A 26870-nucleotide genomic window follows, 5' to 3' on the forward strand; every position below is an offset into this window, starting at 1 on the left:
GTTACTGCTTTACAAGGCCAGAAAGAAGTTTTTTCCTTCCCAACTTGAGTTGGCCCTCAGTTGGAGTTTTTTCTGCCTTTTCCTCAGTGACATAAAGCTTTGCTTACATTAGGTGCTGAGATAATTCTGTACTTTTGTGGGACAAAAATGGCACAGGGCAAGATCAGCATAGTATAGGGGCTCCCATAATGGGCCTGAGGAAAGGGTTGACCAAGGCATGCTACCTGGCTGGAATTTTTCACCCTGGCCACCTAGTGAGAACCTGGATGCCTGGCTTGCACCACACCAGGGTTCAACACTGGGTGATCACCTCAGATGGACTGACTGGAATGAGGCAATAATCCTTGCCTTACTGCCATGTCAACCCTGCTTACCTGTATAGTCATTAAAGTTTCAACCTGATTTCACCCATCACTGCTGCCCTGTTTCAGTTATTACACCGCTCTCATGGGTCACAGAATGCATCGTCTCTATGTACATATGTGTAAGAGAAGAAGGTTCATCATTTTACAAAACTGTTGTCAGTAGTCCTTCCAAAAGGATTCCATATGCCACCTTCATGTTATTCTTAAGGTATTTATGGATTGCACGTTACTAATTTCCACACTAGTTATTTATTTTGTGCACAGATGGTTATGTTATTCCGGGCTTTTGTAGATTTCTGCTTTCATACTGATTTTATTTATTGTCTACTGATATTTGCTTGCCTGATAATAGACATGTGTTGAAATGTGTTGGGAATTTCAGCCATAAGTTCTTTGCGGTTTCTGACTTAGAAGTGGCTATTTTTATTGCAGCTGCCCGCTCCTTATTTGCTTTTGACATGATTTCTCAAATGTGTACTAAGGCCTGTAGTTGCTTTCCTAACATACTTCATGTGGCATCCAGGGAATTTGCATTCTACAAACACTACTCCTGGCTTTGCAGGTGATATTCTGTTTAATGTACTGAGGCTGGTTAGTCATTCAATTTCTTAAGGAGATGGTTGCCCTAGTATTACTTCAGTTCTTAGTTTGTGTAGGTCTGGAGCCACCATCCCCAACCTGGTGTTGTCCAGGTGTTTTGAACCACAACTCCCATCTGCCCAAGCCAGTATGGGAGTTGTAGTCCAACAACACCTACAAGCCTCTGTGTCTTAACTGATTTTCTCAGGAAGGGAGTCTGAGGAACTGAGGCAAATAGTAGCAAAGAGAGACAAAATTCTAGGCTCTCCAAAAAGATAAGCCCTGCCTAACCTTTTGGAGTTCTTTGAGAGTGTCAACAAGGATATGGACAGGAGTATATGTTGTGTTCTTAAATTTTCAAAAAGCTTTCAAAAGCTAAAAGCAGTCGTGAGATGAAGGAGCAGGTCTTCTTATTGATTGGTAACAGGTTAAAAACAAAAAAGCACATTTATCACAATGGAAGGTTTGCCCCAAGAGCGCAGTATTGGGATCTCTGCTTCCTTAATTGCAGTTAAATGACCTGGATTGGGAGGGGGGAGCAGTAATGAGGTGGTAATGAGTTTGCTTATTGTTCAGGATGGTGGAAACAAAAGAAGATTGTGAGGGGCTCCAAAAGGAGCTTTCCAAAATAGGTGAATGGCAAATGTGATTCAATGTAAGCAAGTGTAATGTCATGCACACTGGAGTGAGACACCCTAATTTCATATATATGCTTATGGGGTCTGAACTGGGTGTTCCTTCAATTGCTTAAACCACCCACTTCAGACCTGAGGTTGTTTTCATTGAAGTTGCAAAAACATTTCAATCTGCAGATGATGTTTTTGTGTGTGTCCTGGAGGAATTCCATTTTAAATGAATGTGAGCATCAGTGGGTTGATTGTAAAGATCTGTGACAATCTTGTTTTTTATGTGACAAGGAGAACATCCCATATGATTTGTAATGACTCTATTAAGTGCACATTTGATGGTGGGATGGATGGTTGGTATCATTCTTAAATTGTTCCAAACTATTGTTGCTCGTGGTCCAGATGACAAAGGATGTCATAAATGCATCGCCAACAAATGAGCAGCTTGTTGGTGGGCTCCTTAACTATGACTTGTTCAGGCTTCTCAAAAACAAATTGGCATAAAACGGAGCCATGCAGATCCCCAGGAGCAAACTTAAATAAGTCATCCTTAAAGAGCCCGCCAACAAGCTGCTAATATGGTGGTGATACATTGGTGACATCTTTGTATTGGTGAACAGAATCAGTGGCAAACGAATGCTAGAACTTAAGGAGTTATATTCAACTAAGTTACACTCAGAGTAGGCCCAATGAAAACAATGGACTTGTTAGTCATGTCCATGAATTTGAATGGGCCTCCTCTAAATCTACTGCACAGAACCAAAGAAAAATATTAACTCTGTCCCGCCATCAGAGTTACATGCAACAACACCACTGAAAATTAATCTAGCCCTTTCCTGGATGATAGTCTTGTCATGAAGCAAAACAAAGTAACCACAAACAATTCATGCAAACTACTGTCCTTCCATTTGCACAAACAAAGTTTGTCAAAACAGTATTCAGATTCCTATATCCTGCCCAACGTTTACTTTTAGATGTTTTACATGTAGAATTTTTCTGTTTTTTAAAAAACTTTTTTTTTAATTAAAGATTTCTTGGGTTACAAAAGCATGTGCAATGTCTCTTCTTTCTACAGATCAGTTTCATTTGTTGAAACATTAGTGTTACATTAGGAAGAATAGGGGGGAAGAGGGAGCCATGGTGAGTGGGGTGGAGTCGAATGGCGATGTTTCTGTTTTACTTAATGTATGTGTGGGGTTTTGCGTCAGCATTGTTTGTGCAGGTTCTCTTTGCTGTTTGCTTGTTTTCCTTTGGTAGTGAGGCAGGTTGGGGTTGGCCTAGGGTGTGGTTGTTCGTTTGTGATTGGCTGTGGTGAACTTTGTTTTCATGTGTGAGTGGGGTGGGTGGGTGTTTTTGGATCAGGTTAGCCATATTGATTTGTATGCTGTTGGTGGATTCTTGTTGCTGTCTTGTTGGGCTGTGTATGTAATAAAGGGGAGCCATTTTTCTCTGTTAAAGAAACTGGATTTATCTGCTTAAAGCCAGACAAGTTATGATTAATCATCACCTACTAGTAAAAAGTAATTGGCAAGATATCTTCAGGAAATTCTCTGAATAAATGGCTCTGTCTTGATTTTTGCGGATGTTGTCATTTTAGCCAAAAAGTCTCTTGAGTTCTCAAGAACATACACAATACTCTCTTGATGGAAATCCTGTTAATTATCAACATGGGAAATATTAATTACCCAGCCTCTCCAGTTTTACAATTTTGTTTCAAGTTGCAAGACAACTTAGTGTTTTATGATATAAGAAACTAAAGTGGCTTAGATTTCATAATAATCCTGAGTAACAACTTGGACTGGGATGTGAAAATTGATTTGAGCTATTGCTGTGCAATACGATAATAGTGTTCTCTGGTAGCAAAAATTCGGGGGGGGGGGAGGGTGCTATATTTGAATTACCTACTCAATGGGAATTTTTGGAATGCATCTCTTAGCAGTCAATGCACTTCAATCTACCTTTAATAATGTGGAAGAAAGCAATTTCAAGAGGCCATTACCCCAAATATTATTGCTTTTTGGTCCGTTCCCCCCAAATGGGGACAGCTATTCACCTTGGTTTGTAAGTCATCATAGTTCTACTCCGAGTAAATCCATGCTCATTAATTCCAGTACCTCTACCCCTGAGTATGATTCAGAACCCTTTGTGTTAAGAGGAAAACACAGACCACTTGTTAAACTGAATTGGCTAAAAGAAATAATCCAGGATAAAAAGAAGCCTATAGGAGTCCACAAAATTGCCATGTGTGCTAGTAAGCGGATGGTCTTTTCCCTCCCAACAGCAGCCTCACACAACTCATGGGATCCTATTACAGACCCCTCAATATTTTGTAACCAATCTTGCTTTAAAGTAGGGGTGGAGAACATTTTTCACCCAAGGGCCTCATTTCCCTCTGGGCAACGTTCTTGAGACCACGTGCCAGTGGTGGGCAGGGCCAGAGGCAAAAGTATAATATAGTTTTGTGTAGTAAAATTCCACACACACGCACTGCCCTACCCACTATCTAGACAAGCAAGAGGCATGCTCATAGTTTAAGGACACATTCCAGCCGGACAAAAACACTTGAGGTGTGAAGCAAGGCTAATTAGGGATGTGGCCTAGGGCCAGATAGAGAGGTCTGGGGGCCACATTCAGCACCCAGGCCTGAGGTTCCCCACCTCTGCTTTAAAATATAGCAAGTCCCCATCCTTCCAGATGGAATTCAAAGGCTTGCAAGGAGACATATTTATGGGAAGGCAAACTGGAGTAGCTCAGCAAATCTGAGGCAGTGGCAGTGAGCATGCCCAGACACTGAGGACTGGGAACGTTTTGGAAGCTGAGTTCCAGCCAGGTCCCTCTTTCAATTGCTGAGTTCAACTGCTACCCCTTTGGCTCATGCACACAGGCAAATCCAGCCTGTGGTACTTACTGACAACAAGCTTAGACACTTCTGCTCAGAAGTAAATCCCACTGAGTGCAAAACAACAACAACAACAGAACAAAAAAACTTTCCCCCAGGTAGATGGATCTTCTGGGTGTTCAGGAGAAGATGGGTGAGTTCTTGGGGCTGCCCTACTACTTTAAAAAATCCCTTAAAGCAAGTTCCCCTAAAATCAACCTCAAGGAAGCAGCCTGAAAAAGTAAGGCAAATCTTCCTCGCCCCACTCGCTCAGGTGTTTCCCTCACCTGTGCTGACAGAAAGAAAAAAGGACAGGAGATAATATTCTCCCCAAGTTAAGCACTGTCATAAACACCTCTGAGTGTGGATATGCGGATGTTAGTGACTCAGAGGATTGCATACTCCTATGCTGTAGCGAGCTGGCCCAACAAAATACTTAACTGCCTCAGTTGTATCTCTTATTCTGATATTAAAATAGTGAAATAAATGCTTATACCAACCAAACACCATATGCATTTTCAGGTACATATTTACAAAAATACACACAGGATGATATCCAACAAAGCCATACTCAGATTCATGAGTATCAATGGTCCTACTCTAAGGTATTTTAAGTTATGTGGAATATGAAACATCCACGAATAGGTCATTTCCCACCTGCATTGCTGCAGCATGTTACATAGAACTGGGTGGGAAACCATTTTCTGCCTGAGGGATGCATGCCTTTGTGGCCACATCCCAATGCAGGGCACAGCCAGAAGCAAACACAGGCGTGGCAGGAGACAAAGAGTAGTTAGAATAATGGATGTTATTTTAACCTGTGTATAATAGACTAAATCCCAGATTTGTCTGCCAGGCCCCACCCTTGCTCTTAAATTCTTGAAAGCTCTAGCTAGCAAAGGAATTCTGTAGCCCATCTATCAACGTTGACTCTTCTATTTTCCAAACGCCTTCCAAGCCCAATTCACTTTGCTGCACGTGGCAGGACAGAATTTCAAACAAATACCTGCTCTCCCAAGCCCACATGTTCACACTCCTGTCTCAGCTACGTCTATGCTGGCTTGGTCATGCCCACAGAATGGAAGATGGCCGGATTCCCAAGAACATGCTCTACAGTGAGCTGGCTTCAGGTACCAGGCCTGTTGGCAGACCAACTCTGTGCTATAAAGAGGTCTGCAAATGTGACATGAAGGCTGGCAACACCAACCTTGCCACGCGGGAATCCCTTGCGGACAACTGCGGTTGCGTATCCATAGCAGGGACCAGAGGCAAAAGGACTGCTGGGAGGAGCACAGAGAGAAGAAACGCCATGGTGCATCTGCAGAAGCACAATTGTACGCCTTCATCTGCCCCAGCTGCAACAAAACTTGTCTCTTCCGCATCGGTCTCTGCAGCCACAGCAGACGCTGCAACCTTCCAACAGCTTGACCTCACTCCCAAAGGTGCACTCTTCCATTGCCCCCCCCCCCCCGATGCCAAATGTTATTTTCTTCAAAACTGTAAATGGCTCTGCTTATTTTGCATTTGAAGGAATGCATTTTACTGTATGTACATTCCAATCCTCCAGAACTGAAAGTGAGAACCACTCCTTTATGAGGGTAAGATCACCTAAGGCCCACTGGACTACTTCTCTTCTTTTTGGGGTGTGGAGGTGGGTAGAGAGGGGCTAGGTAAAGGTAAAGGGACCCCTGACCATTAGGTCCAGTCGTGACCGACTCTGGGGTTGCTTTACTGGCCGAGGGAGCTGACGTACGCCTTCCGGGTCATGTGGCCAACATGCCTAAGCCGCTTCTGGTGAACCAGAGCAGCGCACAGAAACGCTGTTTACCTTCCCGCCAGAGCGGTACCTATTTATCTACTTGCACTTTGACATGCTTTCCAACTGCTAGGTTGGCAGGAGCAGGGACCGAGCAATGGGAGCTCACGAGGGGTTACACAACCACAAATAATTGTACAAAGCAGCAGCAGCAGCCCAGGGGTCAGGGAAAAGAGTGAAAACATTTTTTCCACCTGAAATAGCCAGGAAGTTCTGAAAACCTTTCCAAGTTATTGTAGTTGTTATTTTCCAAGTTATTGTAGTTGTTTTTAATGGTATGCTATTATATCGAATTTGAATCTCTAAAAACTTTGCTATAATTTGTTTTGTATAGGTCTTCATAATGAAAGCTGAAGGTTATTTGCTATGTTTGTGATCGTAAGTTGTTTTGTATGCTTTCTTTAGTGGAAAGGCAACTACTTTATAGGTATCCTGTTCAGGGTCATCAATCAAGGGCCCAATTAAGATAAAGTGCATTTACGTTCTGTTGAAATAAAAAGGATGTAAGCAAAGTAAAAGTTTCCTTTCTTTGGACTGCTCATCTTAAGTGATGTAAGAAACAGCTATATTTACATGTACCTGTTCAGTTGATGCAATTTATTTTTCTGCTACGTGTGTGCTGTGCAAGATGCTGAAGATCAGCCATGACATCATAATAAAGCACAAAAGTAAAATTCTTCACTAGAATACTATGCTGTGTTTCCTGTGACTCATCATACATGCCTGCTGTAACATCATTCTTCCTCAGGTCCTCGCAATGAAATAATCCTCCTAAAAGCACAATGCAACCATCCCTGAAAGAGAATACCTTCAGTCTGGGAAAGGAAGGCTGAAAGTTCAGAAAAATGCTCTCAACATAGTTACCGGATCTGAATGCATTTGTTTCAGAGGAGAAAGAGAGGAAGATGCGGGCCCGTATTATACAACAGCTAGCCGCAATGGCCCGCTTCTATGCACCATTGTTTGGAGGGCGGAACCTTATCATTACCAATACAGTGAGTAGCGGTTTATTGCTGGGAATTGCAGATCTAGTCCAGCAGTCTTTGGAACGAAGGCAAAATCCCAAACACAAGTGGGATGTTGAACGTGCATCTCACATGTTTATAACGGGATGCACCATGGGACCGCCCCTACATTACTGGTACACCTTGGTAGACAAACTAACCCCGAGAAAAGGACTTGGACACATCAAAGTTGTCATCATCAAGGTAACAATAGATCAGCTTTTTGCTCCATTTTTCGGGTGCTGGTATTTCATGACAATGGGACTACTTCAAGGTCACACTGTGGCAGCCAGCTGGAAGGAATTTAAGGAGAAATTCCCGGAGTATTTCTTAGCAGAACTAACTGTGTGGCCAGCAGCTCAGATGGTCAATTTCCTATTTCTTGCCCCTCGCTATCGAGTGCTATTTGTGAATGTAGTGACCTTGGGGTGGAACATATATCTTTCATATCTCAAACACAGAAGTTGAGGACTGCAAGGAACTGGAAGCAGAAAAGTGAAGCACAAGTATACTTCTCTGGACTGAATGTGTTGGCTCAAAATACAAACAGATTTGATGCTGCCCCCCCTTGGAATTTTTTTGTTACAGTCTGTGCTTTTTTCTTTTTTTAGATAAAAAGGTGTCGGTACTCACCATGAAATTGTTACAGTAAATGCCACACTTTTAACATGTGGGGGGAAAGGCACTGCGTTCCCTGGAGTACCCCCAGAAAAAAAAGCACTGGTTGCAGTCCTTTTCACAAAAAGCAAAGTAGAATAATGTTTCCCTATCCTAGTTTCCCCATGTATATTTTTTAAAAATTAAACATAATTCATTTATTTCATAAAAATTATATACTGATTGATTGTAAAAAGAAAACCCTTAAAGATGGTTTACAAACAGAATAAAACGATAAAATCATCAGTAAAACCCATTAGAAACAACTATTCAAAAAACTGTACACAAGACTAGGTTAAGAATCCATTCCTAAACTAAACAAGGGGCTCCCTTGTATTCATTCATCTCAAAAAATTATATGCCTTTTTCCAGCTATTAGCAACTGCTCAAAGACATTTACCTTAATTGATCATTTTTAAAATGTACAAGCACAGGAGAGGTTAAAAACCGAGAATGCAAGTGGTTGTATTGAAAGTAGCCCTCAGGAGAATGTTCCGTCAGCCCAAGGATTTCTCCTTGTGAGGGAATGTTCTTCCCCTCTCCTCTCCCATCACCCCCTAAATCTCTTCTGGAGGTTCTCCCAACCTTCCAGAGCAGATTTGGAGATTGCTTGTGGTGCATGCGAGAGAGCGAAGTCCCCTTGAGCTGGCACTAATCCTTGCGCTTGCGCAACAATTTAGTTGGAACACTACCCAGTTATTATTTCTGAGTAAACATACAGTGTAAAGGACTTAAATAATTGGGGGGGGGGGTTGCCCCAGGAAATGTATACAATTCAGAATTTTTCAGCTTAGACTGAGTCATAGGGCAAACATTTCAGATGCAAATGTCTCAGGAAACTGAAGCAAAGTGCAATAGAGCTTTGTTCGAGGAAACAGAGGGCTTATCCACCCACACTTTCCAGGCATAGGTCCTGCTTTAAAACTCTGTGTTTGAGCTTTTTGTCGCCTCCCCCCAGTTTCCTCCACAAAAACTCATGCTTTATTGCTCAATTGCAGCAATCGTCAATTTGGGTTTCCCATGGATTGACAATTGCTCTGCTCTGATTGGGTGCCAAAGAGCAGGTTTTTGCAGGGAAAGTTCCAGAGCCAAAAAGAAAAAGGCGCCAGGACATATAGCTTTAAAGTGCAGACCTTGCGTGGAAAGAGCGGAGGAAAAGTAAATGTGGATAAGCTCTAATTCAGGGGTCAGCAAGGTTTATCTTGCCTGGGCCGGATCGGTCCCATGGAGATCCTTCCATGGGCTTGGACCACACGCGTGCGTGAGCGCGCCTGCTCGCGATTTTCAGCATCTGTGCAGACCTGGTTTTCTGCGCCGCAGAAGCAAGTCTCCGTGCCACACAGCACGTGAGTGGGCAGCTTGGTTTGGGGGCGACTTATGGGCCGGTCAAACGACCTCCGCGGGCCGCATCACCAACCATCGGCCTTAGGTTGCTGACCCCTGCCCTAATTCATGTTTGCTCAGTTTATGCAGCTCAGTCTCCTCCTCTGGCTTGGGGACATACTACAAATTATTCTTTCCAGATTTGAACAACTAACACTGTAGTCCAAACGCCCTTTTTGCTGGACTGCACAGGGTTGGGTTGGGCAGAAATGGCCCTCTGATCACTCATGCTGACCCAGAGAGAGATGCCAGGATAACTCAGCTAGTGTGGAGCTTCCCATTTTGCCTGCCGCATGTTCGGGTGAGAGTACCATTGGCAGGGTCCCCACTATCAACAGCCTATGGAAATCACTGAAATGGGTCAGAGAGGGGCTGAGCCAGGCCAGTATCCACTGAATGCTAAGCTGGCCCTGCCGCCATCACATGACGGCATTGAGCTCAATTGCCAAAGCAAATCCACAGCAATTTGGCTGCCCACTACATTCTGCCCTGGTGGGAGCAGCATGGCAGTCCCATTATGCCTGGCCAGAGCCTGGATTGCCCCTTACTCTTGATTTAGGAATTCTTGGCTGGAAAAATAATAACTGCATCTGAAACATTTGCACCCCTTTCACCCATAAGCACAGGGGCAGGGCTGGTCCGTACCCCTAGGCAGTGTGAGGAAGCAGATTTTGGGGTATAAATGGGTAATTAAAATGGCCAATGATGTCATTTATTGTTCTGTGCTTGCCACTGGGGAACAGAATTTTGAGTTTCTGACTCAAGCACCAAAACATCTTGGATCATCTCTGCCTCCAGCTGCTTATTTCTTCGTGAACAGCCCTGTGTTGGTGAGAGCATCAGAGCTGCTTACATTCTTCTCTTGCCCACTTCCAATCTGTTTCAATTGTGCAATTGCACAGGAGATAGTCCTGGTGGATTGTTCTCACAAGCTGAAGTTGCTGTTGTTGCTTTAATTAAATTTGGGAAGCATTAAAGGAATGGAATAAAGAATAATCGCTTGTCACAATTCGGGAAAGATAACGCATTTCTTTCAAAAACAAGAAACCCACAACATGACTCAACAATCAGTAAGAAGGAAGGAACAGAAGGCAGGGAATGAACAGCCTCAAGAACCTCACAGCTGGATCCTCCTACAGCAGGATGATTTCCCCAGCTTCATACTGACATGATTGGTACGCTAGCTGGTTCTCAAATGCCCTCTTGTCCTGAAGGTATGGCCCAGAACTGAATTAGTTCTGGTGAGGGCTTGCAGGTCTCTACAGATCAGAGGTAAAACACACACCTGAAGGATTAAAGAATAGCTTGCTAATAGCTTACAAAACAGATTAATGTGCAGTGATGCATGCCTTTAGCATAGGAGCAAGCAGAACTGCCATGCAGACTAATTTGCTAAACAGAAGTACTGGCTTGGGTTGTAATTACTATACTCTGGTGGACTCATAAGGAATGCAGAAGAGAGAGTGTGGAAAAAAGACCCTCTGAATGTACCCTCTGCAAGATATCTGCAGACAACAACAGCTTCTGTAGTAGTTTGCTGGTGGGCTGCTTGAGTCCACTATAAGGCACTGGTACATAGGGCTGGGGGGACCTGGAACCTGAGACTCTTACTAAAGAGCTTCACTACATAGCAGACTAAAGGTATGGTGTGTGTGTGTTGATGTGCACTAGCTGCAAAGATAGCATCACTCAGTGTGGGGCACTAGCATCATGGCTGGTGCTGCTACCACTTAACAGTTGTAAACTCAGCCCCAGGAACAAACCCGCTGTGCCTCAACCTCCCAAGGGCATCCAGTGTGTCCCCCCCCCCCCCCCGCCGCTTCAGTGGTGCTTTGTTGTCGCACTATCATATAAGCCATCCATGTCCACATTGACCTCCCCACCTGTTTACTATAGCAGCTGACCTAGGAAATTTGCGCTTGAACACAAATGCAACCAATTGAAAGGCATAATAATATTAGCAGCCGACGTGCCAGCTGTTTTAATATCAGGTGGTGCAAGTAGGGGATGATAGCAAGAAGTTGGGAAAGTGGTTAAAACGCCCGTTAAAATAAAGCACCCAGCATCATAATCATAAGCTTTTAAGAAGACTCTCGTGCCATTCTGCTATTATAAATGCATGAATGCTGCTGCTCAAACTTATAAGTTCATCTATTGTGATCTGAAAAGGTAGAATCATAGAATCATAGAATCATAGAGTTGGAAGAGACCACAAGGGCCATCGAGTCCAACCCCCTGCCAAGCAGGAAACACCATCAGAGCACTCCTGACATATGGTAACAATTATCTAGTGAGGTATAAAGAAGAAAGGGCGGGGGGCAGGGAGCGGAGAACCACCTTTCCCATATACACATAACCTCTAAAGGAATTTTCTAATTAGCTACAACAGTTCTGTCAGTAGAGAGGAATTTAAATTCACACAATTATTTAAAAGGGGGGGGGGGATGCTACACTTGCTTAAACAAAGCCTGACACTCAAAACTGAATGTATCATGCTTTTAATTAGAAATTAATATTTCAATTAATTTAGCATCGGCATGCGCAAGGTAAGAGAGAGGCTCATTTGTAGCCTTGTCTGTGTCAGGCATGTTCATATTTAATCTATTTTGTTTATCACATCTGCATTCCCGCAGCTGCCTCCAAGAACAGCTAGGAATGGTTGTCCCTCATTTTGTTGAGGAAGGTTAGGCTGAGAGATACTGACCCCAAGAGCTTGCCAGGCAATATCAGTAGCAACTCAGCCAGCCAGCCCTTCTTGTCCTGCACCTCTTTTTCCACAGCAGGCACCCAGGAAGTAGAAAGATCGAATAGCAGTACCCCTTGCAAGTTCTTAGGCACCTCCATTTTCTTGTCCTCTTCGCCATCCTCCACAGCTGGTTTCCAAGGGTTAATCAGGAGTAGCTTCTTGGGGCGCTTTCTTCTTCCACCACTTGCACCCCAAGAGTGCAAGAGCAGCCCCTCCTCAGCTTCAGTCAGCTTGGTATCTTTTTCTTCCGCCGCTGGCTCTTGGCATGGAGTCACGCTTTGTTCTCCCTGGAGACTTCTCCCCCACACTTTCAGCTGCTGCTGCATCTGCTGCTCATGGTCATCTCTCTTCTGCTCCCATTGTTGCCTTTGGTGCTCATGCATCAGCTTCAACTGCAAAGACTGCTGTTATTCCTTCCTCCATTTTTGACTTCTAGGCCTTCTCTCCAGGAAACACAGATCCCACTTCTAACACCAGTGTTACAAAAGCCCGGCGCTTGTCCCTCTCTCTGCCAAGCCGTGGCAAAGGTGCATGGGATCTCAGGCACGCAGTCTTGTGTCCCTTTTGAGAGTAGAAGACACGGTGGAGACTGTTGTGCTTTAAGAAATAGGGTTTATTCACCTACTTACACCCTCTGTCTGCTTGGAGGGGATTCAGATCTTACAGCATGGCCCAAAGCTTTGCAGGCAGTCTTTCCTTCACCCTCACCAAGATGGATCTTCCCTTTCTTCTTCTCAGAAGCCAGAGCCCTCCCCCAGATAAGTTACCCTGGCAACCTTCCAAATATCCAGTCTCTGGTCACACCTGGGGCAAGGAGTTGTTGAAGACCCTCAATGGCTATTGTAATGCTAACAGCTCTGCTCTTCCCTCAGCCTGCCCAGGAATTCCCTTGCAGCTTATATTCTCCCTGCGTATCACAAAGAACCCCATTTATTCATTTCTAGGGTTTACCCCAAATCTCTAGCAATATGAATCAAGCCCATGACTCCCAATCTTAGCATTCCACTTTGGATCAGCCCTTGCACAGATATAAGAAGTCCTTCTGTTCATGGAAGGCAGCCTTATGAAAGGGGCTATCTGTGATCTAGTGGATAATTCTGCTCAGGAATTTCTGGACTGAACCATCTAAACGATTGCACACCAGCTACTAAGAGAGAGAGATATAACGTGGAAAACTATAAATCGCCAAGGAAGGTACTTAGGCAGCAATTCAGAACGAGTGAAATTGATGCACTTATGCATATGTTGCTCTTAGCTGGATTGTGGCCTAAGTGTGCAAATCAACAAAACATTTACTTCAGAATAATTTTGCTAAATTTAGTGGGACTACCCAGAAATGGAATAGTTATGGCTCTGCCTTCTTACAGTAACTAATAACAGTTCAGAACACTAGCCAAAAAATTCAGACTTGAGCAAAACGTGGAATAAAAAAAGGCTCACAAGTACACATGGTCTTTCAAAATCATGGTTCCTTACCTATAAATTATAATCTGGGGTACAATCAAAGGTGCAGTCTTAACTATCTCTTTCATCAGAACGACCAATCTCTCTCCCTGTTCTCAAATCCAGAAAACACGTTGATAGCAGCATTTTGCATCAGAAAATATGGCAAAGGAAAGAAACACTCTGAGGTTGATTGTAAGGGCAGATTATCGTTGTATTTTCCAAAGTAATATAGTGGAGGCATCATTGCCCATAGTGTGCCTACTCACCCCACTGTTCTCTCTGTTCACAGGTTTTACAGAGACTTTTACAGGAAATGTTTCAAAAACCTGTTCGATCAGAGATGATAACACACCCCATTTCTCACTCCCCCCCCCAACAACTGACCATCCTCGATCCCCCCATTTTTGCGCGCACATCCCACAAAGCATTTCCACCATGAGTACACTAATGAGATATAGTATACACACCCTCCACCATACTGAGAAAACCTCTTAATCCCTATTTTATTTTATTTTGTTCTTTGGTAGATTTCCTGTGGGAGGGGATCATGGAAAATTGCTTCCCTTCCCATTCCACTAACAGAGCGATTCATGGGGCAAGGTCCTTGGCTCAACTATAAAACACATGCTTCAGATGCAAAAGATGCCAGGTTCAACACCTGAAGTCTCTAGGCAGGGCTGGGAGGACCTCCTGTCTGAAACCCTGGAGAGCTGCTGCCAATCATTGCCAACAGTACTGAGCTAGATAGATAATGAAGACTGAGGCATATAGATAATGAATACCACACTGGGTAGTTTGAATCGGTATAAGGCAGTTCCCTATGTTCTATGAAGATTAAAGCCAAGTGATAACCAATGCAACTAAGAGTGCTGATGGAGAGAGAGAGATTCCATTGTCCTGGTAGAATCTGGAATTTAAAGCCAATGAACTTCGAAGTCACAAATACTTGGGCTATTCACAGGCTGCTTGTGGAAATGGAATTATGTACAATCTTATGTGCTATCTATTACATCAGTAATGACAACTATTTTATTTGTTTGTTTGATAAAAAATAACATTCCTCCCAATGAAGCCCTGGGCAGCAAACAATGAAACAATACGAGAAAAAAGCCCAGTTAAAGGCAAACTAAGTATCCTCACAACTTATAACCTAAAAATAGCCAGAAACAATATCCTTCAATCACCAAATGCCTGGGTGAACATGATTTTTTTTAAAAAATAATAATAATGTTTTGTTTCAAAAATGTAGAAACAACAACAAAATAGAGTTACATCTTGTAATTACTAGCAGAAGCTAATACCTTTCTTCTTTATGTGTAGGTAAGCATTTATGGAAGATCCACTGCAACTTGGGGATTTTCTGTATAGTTCATCATAATATTACAGTACTTAGTCTCTTTTCCATAATCTGAGGAAAGGCTTTAATAAATGTTGATGCATATGTCCCTAATGTGTACATGATAAAAAAATCGTATCATACTATATAAAAAATCAAACGTTTTTGCTTCAGCTTTTTATTTTGCCAAAAGTTCTGAAATTGTCCAACTGTTGGTTACTACCCTGAGAGCAGGCATCAACAGAGATACTATTAATTTCTTAGATGCCACTTTCTCATTTTGTTCCTCCCATACCTAATGCTGGTGTGACATGTATAACGGGAATATTTTGCCCCTGAAAAGTCCCCAAGCCAGAGGAGGAAACTGATCTGCATAAACTGAACAAACATGAATTAATCTCCTTTAATGAATCTCTCTTGCATGACATTCATGTTTTCTGGGACATTTGATTCTGAAATATTTGCTCTATGGCTAGGCAAGGCTAAAATAAAAATAAAAATGTGTGCATTGCTTTGGTGCACTGCTTCAAGGGACAAAGGGACTATTTGCAAGGGACAAAGGGCTTTGTAAAGAGCTCCACCTGGCTCCTTGCAAGCTCCTTCAAGGGTCAGCTGGCTTCAGAGTTGCCTATGGGAAACTTCATAGCTCGGCCAATCCCAGAGTGTTGAAGTCCGTGCCAACAGCTAAAAGGTGCTGACTTCAAGCTCCACTTTCTGCTGGAATTGGCTGCACAATGAAGATCCCCACGGAAACACTGATCCCAGGTGGTTTGTTCTTAGTGCCAGTTCAGCAAGCCTCTCTCGCCAATGCACAACCAGGAACACACTTTAAAGAAGGACCTACTTTTACATTTGGGAGCCCATTTCTTTTATCATATATTGGTATGGTGGTACTGTTCCTGCTGTGACCCACCTTGGATCAGGCTGTGGGTCCCAACCCATAAGCTGAAGACCAACGTGATGTCAGATGCAGCGCAGGTGGGTGTGGTTTGGGGGGGAACGACCTCATAGGCCAAATATTTCTTGTAAACAGCTTAGATGCTCTATTCCAATCAAGTGGTATATAAATTTTGTTGAATAAAACAAATGCTGGGTTAAGTTAGGCCTGCAGGATGAAGGTTCCCCATACCATCATTAAGAGATCATGGAGAACCAACAGAGTTGCATTCCCCGTCTCTGATCAAAGTCATTGATCGGGTGACCAAGACTGTTTTGGTGCTAATATAGTGCCAGAAACCAGGCTGAAATGTGACCAGGTAACCTGCTTCTTCCAGGTATACCTGCAGGGGTGCCTGCATGCCACCATAATCTATCTGACCAGATGCATATATTAATTCCAGAGCAATATTTTTTTCTTTTCTATTGGTGATTATCGACAATCCATGTACCCATCAAAGGCATAGTCAAATGTAATCTAGGATCTGAATTAAAATAATAGCCAGTGGAGTCCTATCCTTCTGTGACAATGCTGTAATTCATAACAAGGTTAGCCATGGTTAAAAAACTTACCTATTACACAGAACGGTTTCCTTGCGAATCTCAGCCTTCCCTGCCATCCACGGTACCGACAACAGCAGCCAGCAGACCAGATGCGCATGATAAACTCCAAACCAAAGACAACAATCATGACAGACTCCTAAAAGGGGGGGGGGGGGAGATAAGAAATACAGCCAGTGAAGTCAGCAGCACAGAAAACTGAAGCAAATACTTGTCAGTATTGGCTTAATTCAATTTCAAGCAGCTGAAATATAATTGGGTTTTTGTAAAATCTAAAGGATTGCATTGCATGCGACATCAAAAGCTTTAAAAAAGATTGAATTTTCTTATAACACAAGGCTGTAGGGAGAAGATTGCAAAAAAAAAAAAAAAAAAAAACCCAACTCCCTACACGTAGAAAAGTAGCTCCTTTTGGAGATGGCAAACCTTGAACATTTCTCTCTTACGTGCTTTTTTCTACTGACAGGTAGCACTTGCATGGGATTGTGCAGATTGTACTGTGTTGAACCATCTTTTTCACCTCTACAACTAACAGCAGCTTGGGGAGGAGCAATTTAAGGTGGGGAAATGACATGGGGAGCATGTATTAGGATGAACCTTTTTACCAACCACCATATGGCCCATTTTAAAATTCTGCCTTCCCCTTACTTCTGCTTTTCATCAAATAAAAAGATGCCAGATTATCCAAACATAAATCTCCAATGTCAAGTTGAAGCCAATTTTTCTTTCTTTCTCTCCAGAGAATTAAATGTGGGATGCTGCTGCAAAAGTCACTGCTTGCATGAACATCGCCCACCTCTGATTGTACAGTGGTTGTGCAGGCTTTTGCGGTGTTTCAAAACCCTGCAGAATTTGTTTGACAAGAGATGGTAGTGAAATGAAAGAAATTGATGCCTGGCCGGTCCTATAATTAGGCAAGACAAAGGAAGCAGCCTTAGGCAGCAAATTTGGGGGTATGGTTCAAGGAAAACACATATATTATTCATGTTATGTTTTTATCACCACAGATGGCACCATTTTGATGTTCTGCATTGGGAACCAGAGCTTCTGGGGCTATCTCAGAGCTAGCGGCTACATTCAGATGACAGATTTTCCCATCTTCCAAACCATGGTTTGGAGGACTGGGAAAGTGGTGCCTGCACTTCCCCTCCCCCTTGCATGCACTTATTGGTTTGTGAAACCACAATTTGCTGTTTGCGCTTGAATCTCGCTGTCTTGGTTGGGAGGGCTTGCTCACTAGTTTGCCTTTTCAGATGTCACGACAAACTGTAATACAAGCTTCCTCAAACTCGGCCCTCCATATGTTTTGAGACAACAATTCCCATCATCCCTGACCACTGGTCCTGCTAGCTAGGGATCATGGGAGTTGTAGGCCAAAAACATCTGGAGGGCCGAGTTTGAGGAAGCCTGCTGTAGTGCGTGTGAAGGGAGGAGGGAGTGCACATGCTATATTCCTAGTCCTCCCCTCCATGGGAAACAGTTACGCTATTGTGCCACCTTTAAATCACTTTAAAATTGTTGACTCCGGACTCAGCACCTATGCAACTGCCATTTGATGGAGACTGACTCCAATCATGCATGTTTCTGAAGCATTCTAAAACCATTTTTATTTGACCATGCTTTTGATGATCTGTGCAGGTAGGATTTTAATACACGTGTGTGTGTGTGTGTGCGCGCGCACACACACACACACGCGCACATACACACACACACACAGTTACTTGCCCCAAGGCCTCACAATAGTCAGGGTCAGAACAAGTATGTTCAAAACAGATGTACAGTGACACAACTTCCAACAGAAATCAGCTTCCAGGTTATCAGCATCACACTTGTGTTGGTTTGAAATGATTGAGGGTTCGTGAGCTAGCTTCAGCGGACAAGAGTACTTGAAAAAGCTTATTAAGCAGTTTGTCAAAGAAACAGAGGATAAGATTTATGTTTTATTTGGCAGATGAAAAAATTTCCATGTCCAGGATAAAGCTGTTCTGTATCAGATGGCTAATTTGTTATCCTTACAGGATGGGGACTGCTGTAGGGCCACATTAGTAAACAAGCATGAAAAATATATTAAGCACAGGAATTATCGGCAAAGAAAGTGGTGACCCACCTTTTAACCCCCCCCCCCCAATACATCACTCATGTTTTTACTCTGTAAGAAACCACACTTCCTTAATCAGTCAACTGAAGGGAGCCATCTACTGCTAAACAGGCTACCTTTTGCAAGCACCGCTTATTTGTTGATTAGAGGATAATGACGGCCAGCTAATTTATTTAAAAATACCTATTAACTGCATAGCATTTTCCCATCAAAGTGCTTTAAAGCCTACTTTGTGAATGTGCTTGTAGCTTCTGAAGCTTCTGACCAGGCATAGGCAAACTTCGGCCCTCCAGATGTTTGGAACTACATCCCATCATCCCTGACCACTGGTTCTGTTAGCTAGGGATGATGGGAATTGTAGTCCCAAACTTCTGGAGGGTCGGAGTTTGCCTATGCCTGCTTCTGACGTTGGTTGGCTAAGCTCAGGGAGGGAGAGCATCCCTTTCTGTAAACTATGTTGAGGTTTTTCTGTACAATCAAGCAGTACATAAATTTTATGAAATAAAATAAAAATCAAGCTGGGGACTGAATGCTGCCGAATAGGCCTCTCTATCTGACTCTCATAAATCTCCCCAGGCCACATCTCCTCTCCCCAAACCACACTTCTTTCTGGCTCTTCCAGTACTTATGCCTGGTTGGAAAGCCTCCTTGAGCAGTGACAATGGCTCTTGTCTGCATAGATGGAGAGATGTGTGGGGCTGTAGAAATGTCTCACATTTGTCTGGCTGGAATGTAGCCTACTCTACAGAGAAGACTCACATATGCTGCCCCAACCTTTTCGTTTGTCTGGTCCCACCAACATTCAGCACCCCCACAAGGGAATGCAGTCCACAGGTTGAAAAAGGTTCCCCCCTTGCTGGCTAAGCTGGAGTCCAACTCACCTTAAAAACTGCCCAGAATTGACGACATTACACTGCTTTTGAAATCTCTGCATTGGAGACAGGAAACCAGAGCAAGGACAGGTGTAAAGAAATCTCCTAACAATGCACATGAGGGACTGGATGTTAATGGAAAGGGAGAAAAAAGATTGCTGGAAGAAATTGGGCAAGGCAGGCAATTGGCTAAAAATAGGTGCCTAAGGAAACTATGGCTCATGGTGAGATAGAACTGAAGAACGGAGATGTCAAGGAGAAAGCAGAACCAAAGCAGAACCTCTCATGCGGCCCAGGAACAGACTGGGATGTGCACTATTGGCAGGGAAGGAAGTGGGCAAGCAAGGGAGGATTGGGGAATGGGGATTAGGGAGTCCACGAGCTTCAGAGGGACTCAGAAATCACTGAGGCTTTCTGTTGCCTTTAAGCAACTCTGAACCTCAGTGTGTTCTCAGAGACTAGGTACTGCTTTGCCTGTTCAGTTAGAAGAGAAGTTTTGTCTTTGATGTTGTGCTCTGGGGGCCACAATTGAGGCAGGCTACCAAGTTCATTGGACTTTACTACAGTGGTACCTCGGGTTAAGAACTTAATTTGTTCCAGAGGTCCGTATTTAACCTGAAACGGTTCTTAACCTGAGGAGTCCTTTCAATAATGGGGCCTCCCGCTGCCACTGCACTGCTGGTATGCGATTTCCGTTCTTATCCTGGGGCAAAGTTCTTAACCTGGAGCAACCACTTCCTGGTTAGCGTAGTTTGTAACCCGAAGCATCTGTAACCCGAGGTACCACTGTACCTGGCAGTTGCTGTCATTTTAGTGATGAGGTTCATATACTTTACTAAACTGTTTTTAGAAACTCTATAGGTTCCCACTCACGATAGATACAAAATAAGGAAAAGTCATGATCAAGTTCCCAGAAATGCTTTTTAAGAAGTCAAAGTGAACAATGCACATGATCGTTGAGAAGTTTCTTTTTAAAACTTGCACCCATTAGGCCAGCCTAAGCTATTTATATGGCAGCAGTAACATCACATCTAGATGATTTATTAGATTAAGCAAATATATGGAAAAGCACTAGAAATGGAATCTATCTAGCAGTAAATATTCTCAACAATATCTGACATGTCAAATGATCTTGTCATCTTCAATTGTAGAATCGGAATGAAACAAATATGACTTAAATGGGTAAGTGACACATTCACAGTGCCTACATTGAAGCAAATGGAATATATTCCAGCACACTGGAATCCCAGTAAAATACCCTTTGCTGAAAGAATCACTTCACAGAAGCACAGAATCCTAGAATTAATCCTATAAAGCAAGTTTACATGCTCAATGTGTACTCTCTGATTTGGAGTTTCATAGGTTCTCTGAGATTTTATATATGTGTGTGTGTGTGTGTATGTGTATGAATGAAGATCTCATGTGAGCAAATTTCACCATTCATATAAGTGGAAAAGGCACCTTTTGAAAAGGTAGAATTTTTGCTCTGTCAAAATGAACACGGACCCCCTTGCAGAAAAGGAAAATGCTTTGGAGCTCCTGTGCTTGCAAGAAAGCGGTAGATTAAGGAGACCATGCAAACAGCCACATGGGGGAGAATCCTCTTCCATAGAAAAGTATGAGTCAGTTTTAAATTCTAGTAATAACACAGCATATATTTTAGAATCCACATCATAAACTACTAGGACATCTCAACCAGGAAAGCTAAAAGTGAAATTAATCCCTAAATGCTTCCTACTGTTTGTTTTTTCTTAGACTAATACCCAATATATTTGTAAAGAGTAAGAAACAGTGTACTCATATTTCTTTAGTATACTATTATCACCCAGCCTTTCAGTTTAATCTGTACTAGTATTAGGACATATCATTTGCAGAGCTTGCCACTAAGCAAATGTGTACTGAGCAAATGTATTGAGGAAATTCTCACTCAAGTCTGATATTTGTTTGTTTTAAGGCAGCCTGGAACTAGAGTTCCTATTTCAGCTTCTCTACTACATTACTGGAGGCAAGATTCTTATTTTGCATAAACATACATGTTATTTTTTAAAAGTGAAACCCACACACCTTTAGCTTCAGAACAACCTAGAAAAATAGCAAACACCAAACCCCCTTACTTAATTGTATCAAGGTAAATCCAACTTAAAAGAAAGATTTTATCATATAACTAAAAGAAATGAAGGCAGAAAGTTGGCAGGTGCATGGGAGTTATCTTATGTTTTGCACAGTGTTACATGGCCAGAAATTGTGGTTGGGTTTTTTTAAGCACAGTGAATTCCTGGGTCTTAGAGACAATTCCATTCCCATGTGGCTAAGGTGTCTGGCCGAAAAAAGCTAGAGGAAACAGAAATGTATGTAGACATTGTGGGATAACCCACCTCATTTAACAAACATGCTTAGGTCTAATTAATACATAAAGAGGTTAATACCACAGAGTAAGCTGTCCTGCCAGGCTTAGCTATATACGGTTCTTCCCTCAATTTGGGAGGAACTAGTTGATCAACCTTTGTTCTCTTCCAGTCTACCTAATAAGCTCAGCATATGAAGAGGTTTGAGCTGGTTGCTCCAGCTCAACTGCATGGCTCTCATCAGCAACTCTTGAGACCTACAGCAAACCTTTTTGGAACTAAAATATCCACCTGATGAAGTTAAACAATGGATCAACAAAGCCAGACTGATACCCAGAGAGAACTTGATGCAAGACAGACCCAAAAAAGAAAACATCAGAACACCACTAGTAATTATATACAGCCCTCAAGTTAAAAAAGTTCAACGCATCATCAGAGATTTACAACCTCTCCTAGACAATGACAGTTCTCTTTCTCAAGCTCTGGGAGGAGGACCTTTCATCGCCTACAGACAGCCACCCAATCTTAAACAACTCCTCACCCACAATAATACAACAACCAAACTTAACATGGAAACTGGTACCAGAGCCTGCAATAAACCCAGATGCCAACTTTGCTGCCACATACACCCAGACAACACCATCACTGGACCCAACAACATCAAACATACCATCTCAGGCCTATTTAATTGCTCATTTTCTAACATTGTGTATGCTATCAAATGCCAGCAGTGCCCTTCAGCTGTCTATATTGAACAAACAGACCAAACCCTATGCCAAAGGATAAATGGACATAAATCTGACATCAGGAATCACCAGACAGAGAAACCAGTAGGAGAACACTTCAGTCTCCCAGGACATTCAATACAAGAACAGCGATACTGGGTTCTTATCCCATTACACAGGCTAAAACTATTCTTGGTCATCTGCATACTGTCCCTTTAAAAATCCATTGCTTTTTCTTTTTGTGGGACCAACTGTCATTAAGGGTCACTAATAGACTTACCATACCCATTAGCCAATCACTCATTCCCTCCCCCCTCCCCCTCATTTTATATATAAGGGTCTGATGACTTCTGTTTCAGTGTTTCTGAAGAAGTGTGCATGCACACGGAAGCTTATACCTAAAACTACTCAGTTGGTCTCTAAGGTGCTACATTATAATTTTCAAATTCTTTTGGAAGGATTCTTTTAAAGACTTTCTTAGATCATATAACTTTTTTTGAAGACTTGATTCTTTTAAGGGAGTTTTTAGGTTTTTAAGAAGAGTCTTTTTAACTACCTTTTTAAAGAATAGTTTTAATTTATTTTGACTAAGGCAGACCAACACGGCTACCTACTTGAATCTTGAGTTCCTATACAAGTAATCCAGGAACTTTTACCACTTTGCAACTAAGCTAAATTTTACTGCCTGTGCAAGTTTCTGAAGCACATGCACAGTATCTGACTTTTGGAGAGTTTGTATGTAAACAATTTTTTAATTTACCAAATGCCTGGTCTTTTTAATTTACAAATGTCCGGTCTTTTCCTATGCTGGGGGAACGGGGGAACACTGGAAAGAAATCTTTTAAGGGGGCATTTTGGAACTCACTTGGAGGGGCATATTTTAAAGGTTGAACAGCCTATATTTTCACACTTTACTGCATATTTTGTGACTTCAAATCTCAGCAAAAAGTCCTTGCTCCAAATTTGGATCTTATGACCATTCTGCATAAGGCTTGGTTTCCAGGTCCTTGATAATCTTGGTTGCCCTTCTCTGCACATGTTCCAGCTTGTCAATATTGTTATTAAATTGTGGCACTCAGAACTGGACACAGTACTCCAGGTGTGGTCTGACCAAGACAAAAAACAGCGGGACTATTACTTCCCTTGGATGCTATATTTCTGTTGATGCAGCCTACAATAGCATTAGCTTTTCTACAGCTGAATCACACTGTTGATTCATGTTAAATTTTCAGTCAACTAACCTCTCTTGCAAGCCTGAACTCATTGTGAGGTATAGCTTGCCTGATCTTCTCCCTGAAATGGTTAGCAACTCATGTATACTCTTCCTTTGCGATCTCTGCAATCTCCCCTTTCTTTCATTTGTTATATACACCAAAATTTTTTTAGATGCCTTTCATTTTTTATTTCTTTTTGGAATTGTCTGTGTTGTGTAGTATTTGTGCCTTCAATATTTCACCTTTAAGAATCTCCCATCCATCTTGGACTTACTTCTCTTTGAGTATTTCTGACCATGGGATCTCAACCAGTAGTCCCTTAAGCTTTTTGAAATCAAGTGCAAAGTGCATGTATGACCACATTCAGCTTTCTCTTGCATCTGAATAACTTCTTCCCAAGGTTCCCGATTACTTCCACCTTGTCGATCAGTTCCTCCCTCTTGGTGAGGACGAGATCCAAAATAGATGATCCATTTGTTGTTTCTTCTGCCTTCTGGGAAATGAAGTTTGTCAGCAAGGAAATTGAAGAATTTGTTGGACCTTACATTCCTGACAGAGTGTGAGTTCCAACAGATATTGGAACTAGGTTTTGAACTAAGCTAATTTGAATAAGATAATTTGTATCGGGAAAAGTTCTGTGTCTACTGGAATATTTTCTGATGCCCTTGAGAGTGATCTAATTTAGCAAGTTTATTTCCTCTTGTATTCAGTAAACAAAGCAAAAAACTTTGAAATCACCAAGCTTGCCATTATTATAGTTGTGTTTGGCACCCACTCATTGTTACTAATGAACATACGAAACTGATATTTTTCCCACCAAAAGTAAAGCACTGCAAAATCTCCCATTTTGGATTTTTTCCCCCCTGTGGAAAATTTTCAACCACACATCACTGAAACAGGGATCCCTTCATAGAAATGGATGGGACTCCCATGTAAGCATCAAGCAGAAATGGAACCTTGGCTCTAAGTGATTGTGTTATCTTAAACTTGTGGGGCAAATCTAGCACTATTGTTTCTAATCAGACCATCCTAATTAAAGTAATCATGGAACTGTAGAACTGACATTAACTTATTTTAAACAGTGCTTGAGTAAGAATAAGAAATGTCAGACCAGCTAGTTCTCGATTATTATATAATTAGGTGTTTTATTTGCTAATTGAGCTTATTCTCATTTTATTATACTTATGCATTTCAGTAACTGCAGCTAGGTAATATGAGGGCTGCAAACTCTAATTGCTTTAATTGGAGGATTTGCACACAGGAGGTTTAAAACTGTGAATGGTAATTTTAATCAGTATGGGGAAAATTTAATTGGTAGGGTTAAGTGCAGTCCAGGTACCATATTATGTCTGGAATACTAGAACCATGGTTCCCAACTTTTTTGGTATGGTAACCAACACTTGGTAGAGTGAGTCATTGATTTTTTGTCACATGAATTTTTAGATCTTCAGTAGCCATCAGCTTGTGGAAGACAGAAGTGCCTGACGTGCTCTGGTCCATGGGGTCATGAAGAGTCGGACACGACTAAACAACAACAACAGCCATCAGCTTGACTCATTGTAACTGTCTTGCTGGGGTTTTTTTGTTTTTGTTTTGCCTATTTCATAACCATTATGTGAGACATCCAAGCTAAAACCTATTTAACAGATTACTGTTAAGTAGTTAACATATTAATTAATTGTTGAAATATTTATAGTACTCACCAAGTTATTCACAGGTTTCTTTTTATGGGAATGCAAGAACACTAATAACCTTATTGCAGGGTATTGCTTCATAAACTATAAAAATTATTCTTAAAACTTAAAGCAGTGTTAAATACAAAAATTATGAATAATGTCAATAGTTTATTCATCATAAAGTCTATGTTGGAAAGCATCAGTGGGATGACTAAGCTTGCCTTTTGTCAATGTAGGTCAGTGTGTGGTTTGATGGCTGTTAGGCACAGATCCTTAGTAATAGTGTGCCACTTAATTTTGTTCTCATGCCTGTCATTGCTGAAAAACCTGTCTCTCGTAGACATGTACTACTAAACAGCAGCAGCATGGGTATTGCTTCATCAGCAAGCTCTGAAGGTCCTAACACATTGCAGTTCAATGCATTGTTGTTCTTTTTGCACAAATGCAGCTTTGTGACATCAGTTTTGTAAATGGGTTTCACACCCAAACCTCTCCGTTTCTTCAGCACAAAAGTAGTAGACAAACCACGGCTAAGCAAACTTCACATCAGCCTTGGCTAAACTATTAACTAACCCTGGCAGCACATCTGGTGACAGTTCGCCACAAGATAAGATACTCCCTGTATGAGTACCTTGTGGTGAAGTGTCATTGGACCTGCCGTGATCCACCAGAGAGTGTCCCCCAAGTTTTAAAATGTAAGACTTTGTTTGGCAAGTGTCAGCACAGCATTCTAATACGCCAACCAAACAAAAGGTTGGAAGAGGTATTATTATAACAGTTAAGGATTAGAAGCAATATGGTAATTGTTTTGGATTTGCTTATAAAACCCATGACTCACATGCCCAGGCTTCACAACCTACTTGCAGGTCACGACCAACAGGTCAGGCAGGCAGCACTGTACTAGGTGTGTTTCAAGCTAAGGTCAAATGCGAATGTAACATCACCCTCCAATTAATTAATGGAATTACCATCTTGTATGAGTAACATTTACTCAGATAATAACCTCTCAATTAATTTAGAGGGTGTTCCTGATTAACTTGACAACAGATTTGATTTGTTTTTAATGTTCAATATTTTAATTTTTCAAAGTAGCCCATATGGCAGGCTCCATCTTGGAAGATGTAATATGCTTATGTGGGTCCCTTGTGCATCTACCCAAAGGGTTGCATAGCTTTCTGTTCACTGTGCACAACAACAGATGCCAAAGGAACAACTGAACAGTGGCTTCATTAAACAGAGAATGAACAGGACCAGCTCTGAGGCCAGTTTACCCAGAACTGAAATGCTGGGGGGCTGAAACACAAACACAACACAAATCCTACCCACCGAGCCACAGGAGAAGCAATGGTCACAGTTTCTTTTAACCCTATACCACAGAAGGACGTCTTCCTCCTTTTCTCACAAAGTGAGACGGTGCTAGCTTTGAAACCTGTGTGCACCATGTAAAACGAGGGTTTTTTCGTTTTGTTAGAACTGTGGCTCATTTGCAAATATATTACTTTATCTTTTAAGCTTCATACACTTGAGAGATTTATTTGGGTGACAGCCCTAAAACACTTTCCACACTCCTATATCTCTTTATATTGTTTTGAGTTGGCTCTGGATAT

The 26870-nt window shown here is 42.1% G+C and overlaps 2 protein-coding genes across 5 annotated transcripts in view; one reads left to right on the forward strand and one right to left on the reverse strand.

Moving 5' to 3' along the window:
• Window positions 1–26870, reverse strand: part of KCNQ5 (potassium voltage-gated channel subfamily Q member 5) — a 249935-nt gene that overhangs the window by 41045 nt on the left and 182020 nt on the right. For all 4 annotated transcript variants that reach the window (XM_083431158.1, XM_083431161.1, XM_083431159.1 and 1 more), the window contains one exon: window positions 16346–16472. In XM_083431158.1, coding sequence (XP_083287284.1) covers window positions 16346–16472 — 127 coding nt within the window. The remainder of the gene's footprint in view (window positions 1–16345; window positions 16473–26870) is intronic.
• On the forward strand, window positions 6951–7829 carry LOC310673188 (mpv17-like protein 2). Its single transcript, XM_083431219.1, has one exon. The coding sequence runs from the start codon at window positions 7170–7172 to the stop codon at window positions 7734–7736; it is 567 nt and encodes a 188-aa protein (XP_083287345.1). The 5' UTR covers window positions 6951–7169; the 3' UTR covers window positions 7737–7829.

Source organism: Podarcis tiliguerta (assembly GCF_965153285.1).
Source record: "Podarcis tiliguerta genome assembly, chromosome: 3".
Taxonomy (NCBI): domain Eukaryota; kingdom Metazoa; phylum Chordata; class Lepidosauria; order Squamata; family Lacertidae; genus Podarcis; species Podarcis tiliguerta.

Excerpts from the sequence above, each read along its gene's own strand:
- LOC310673188 (XM_083431219.1), top strand. The coding sequence starts at position 7,170 with ATGCGGGCCCGTATTATACAACAGCTAGCCGCAATGGCCCGCTTCTAT.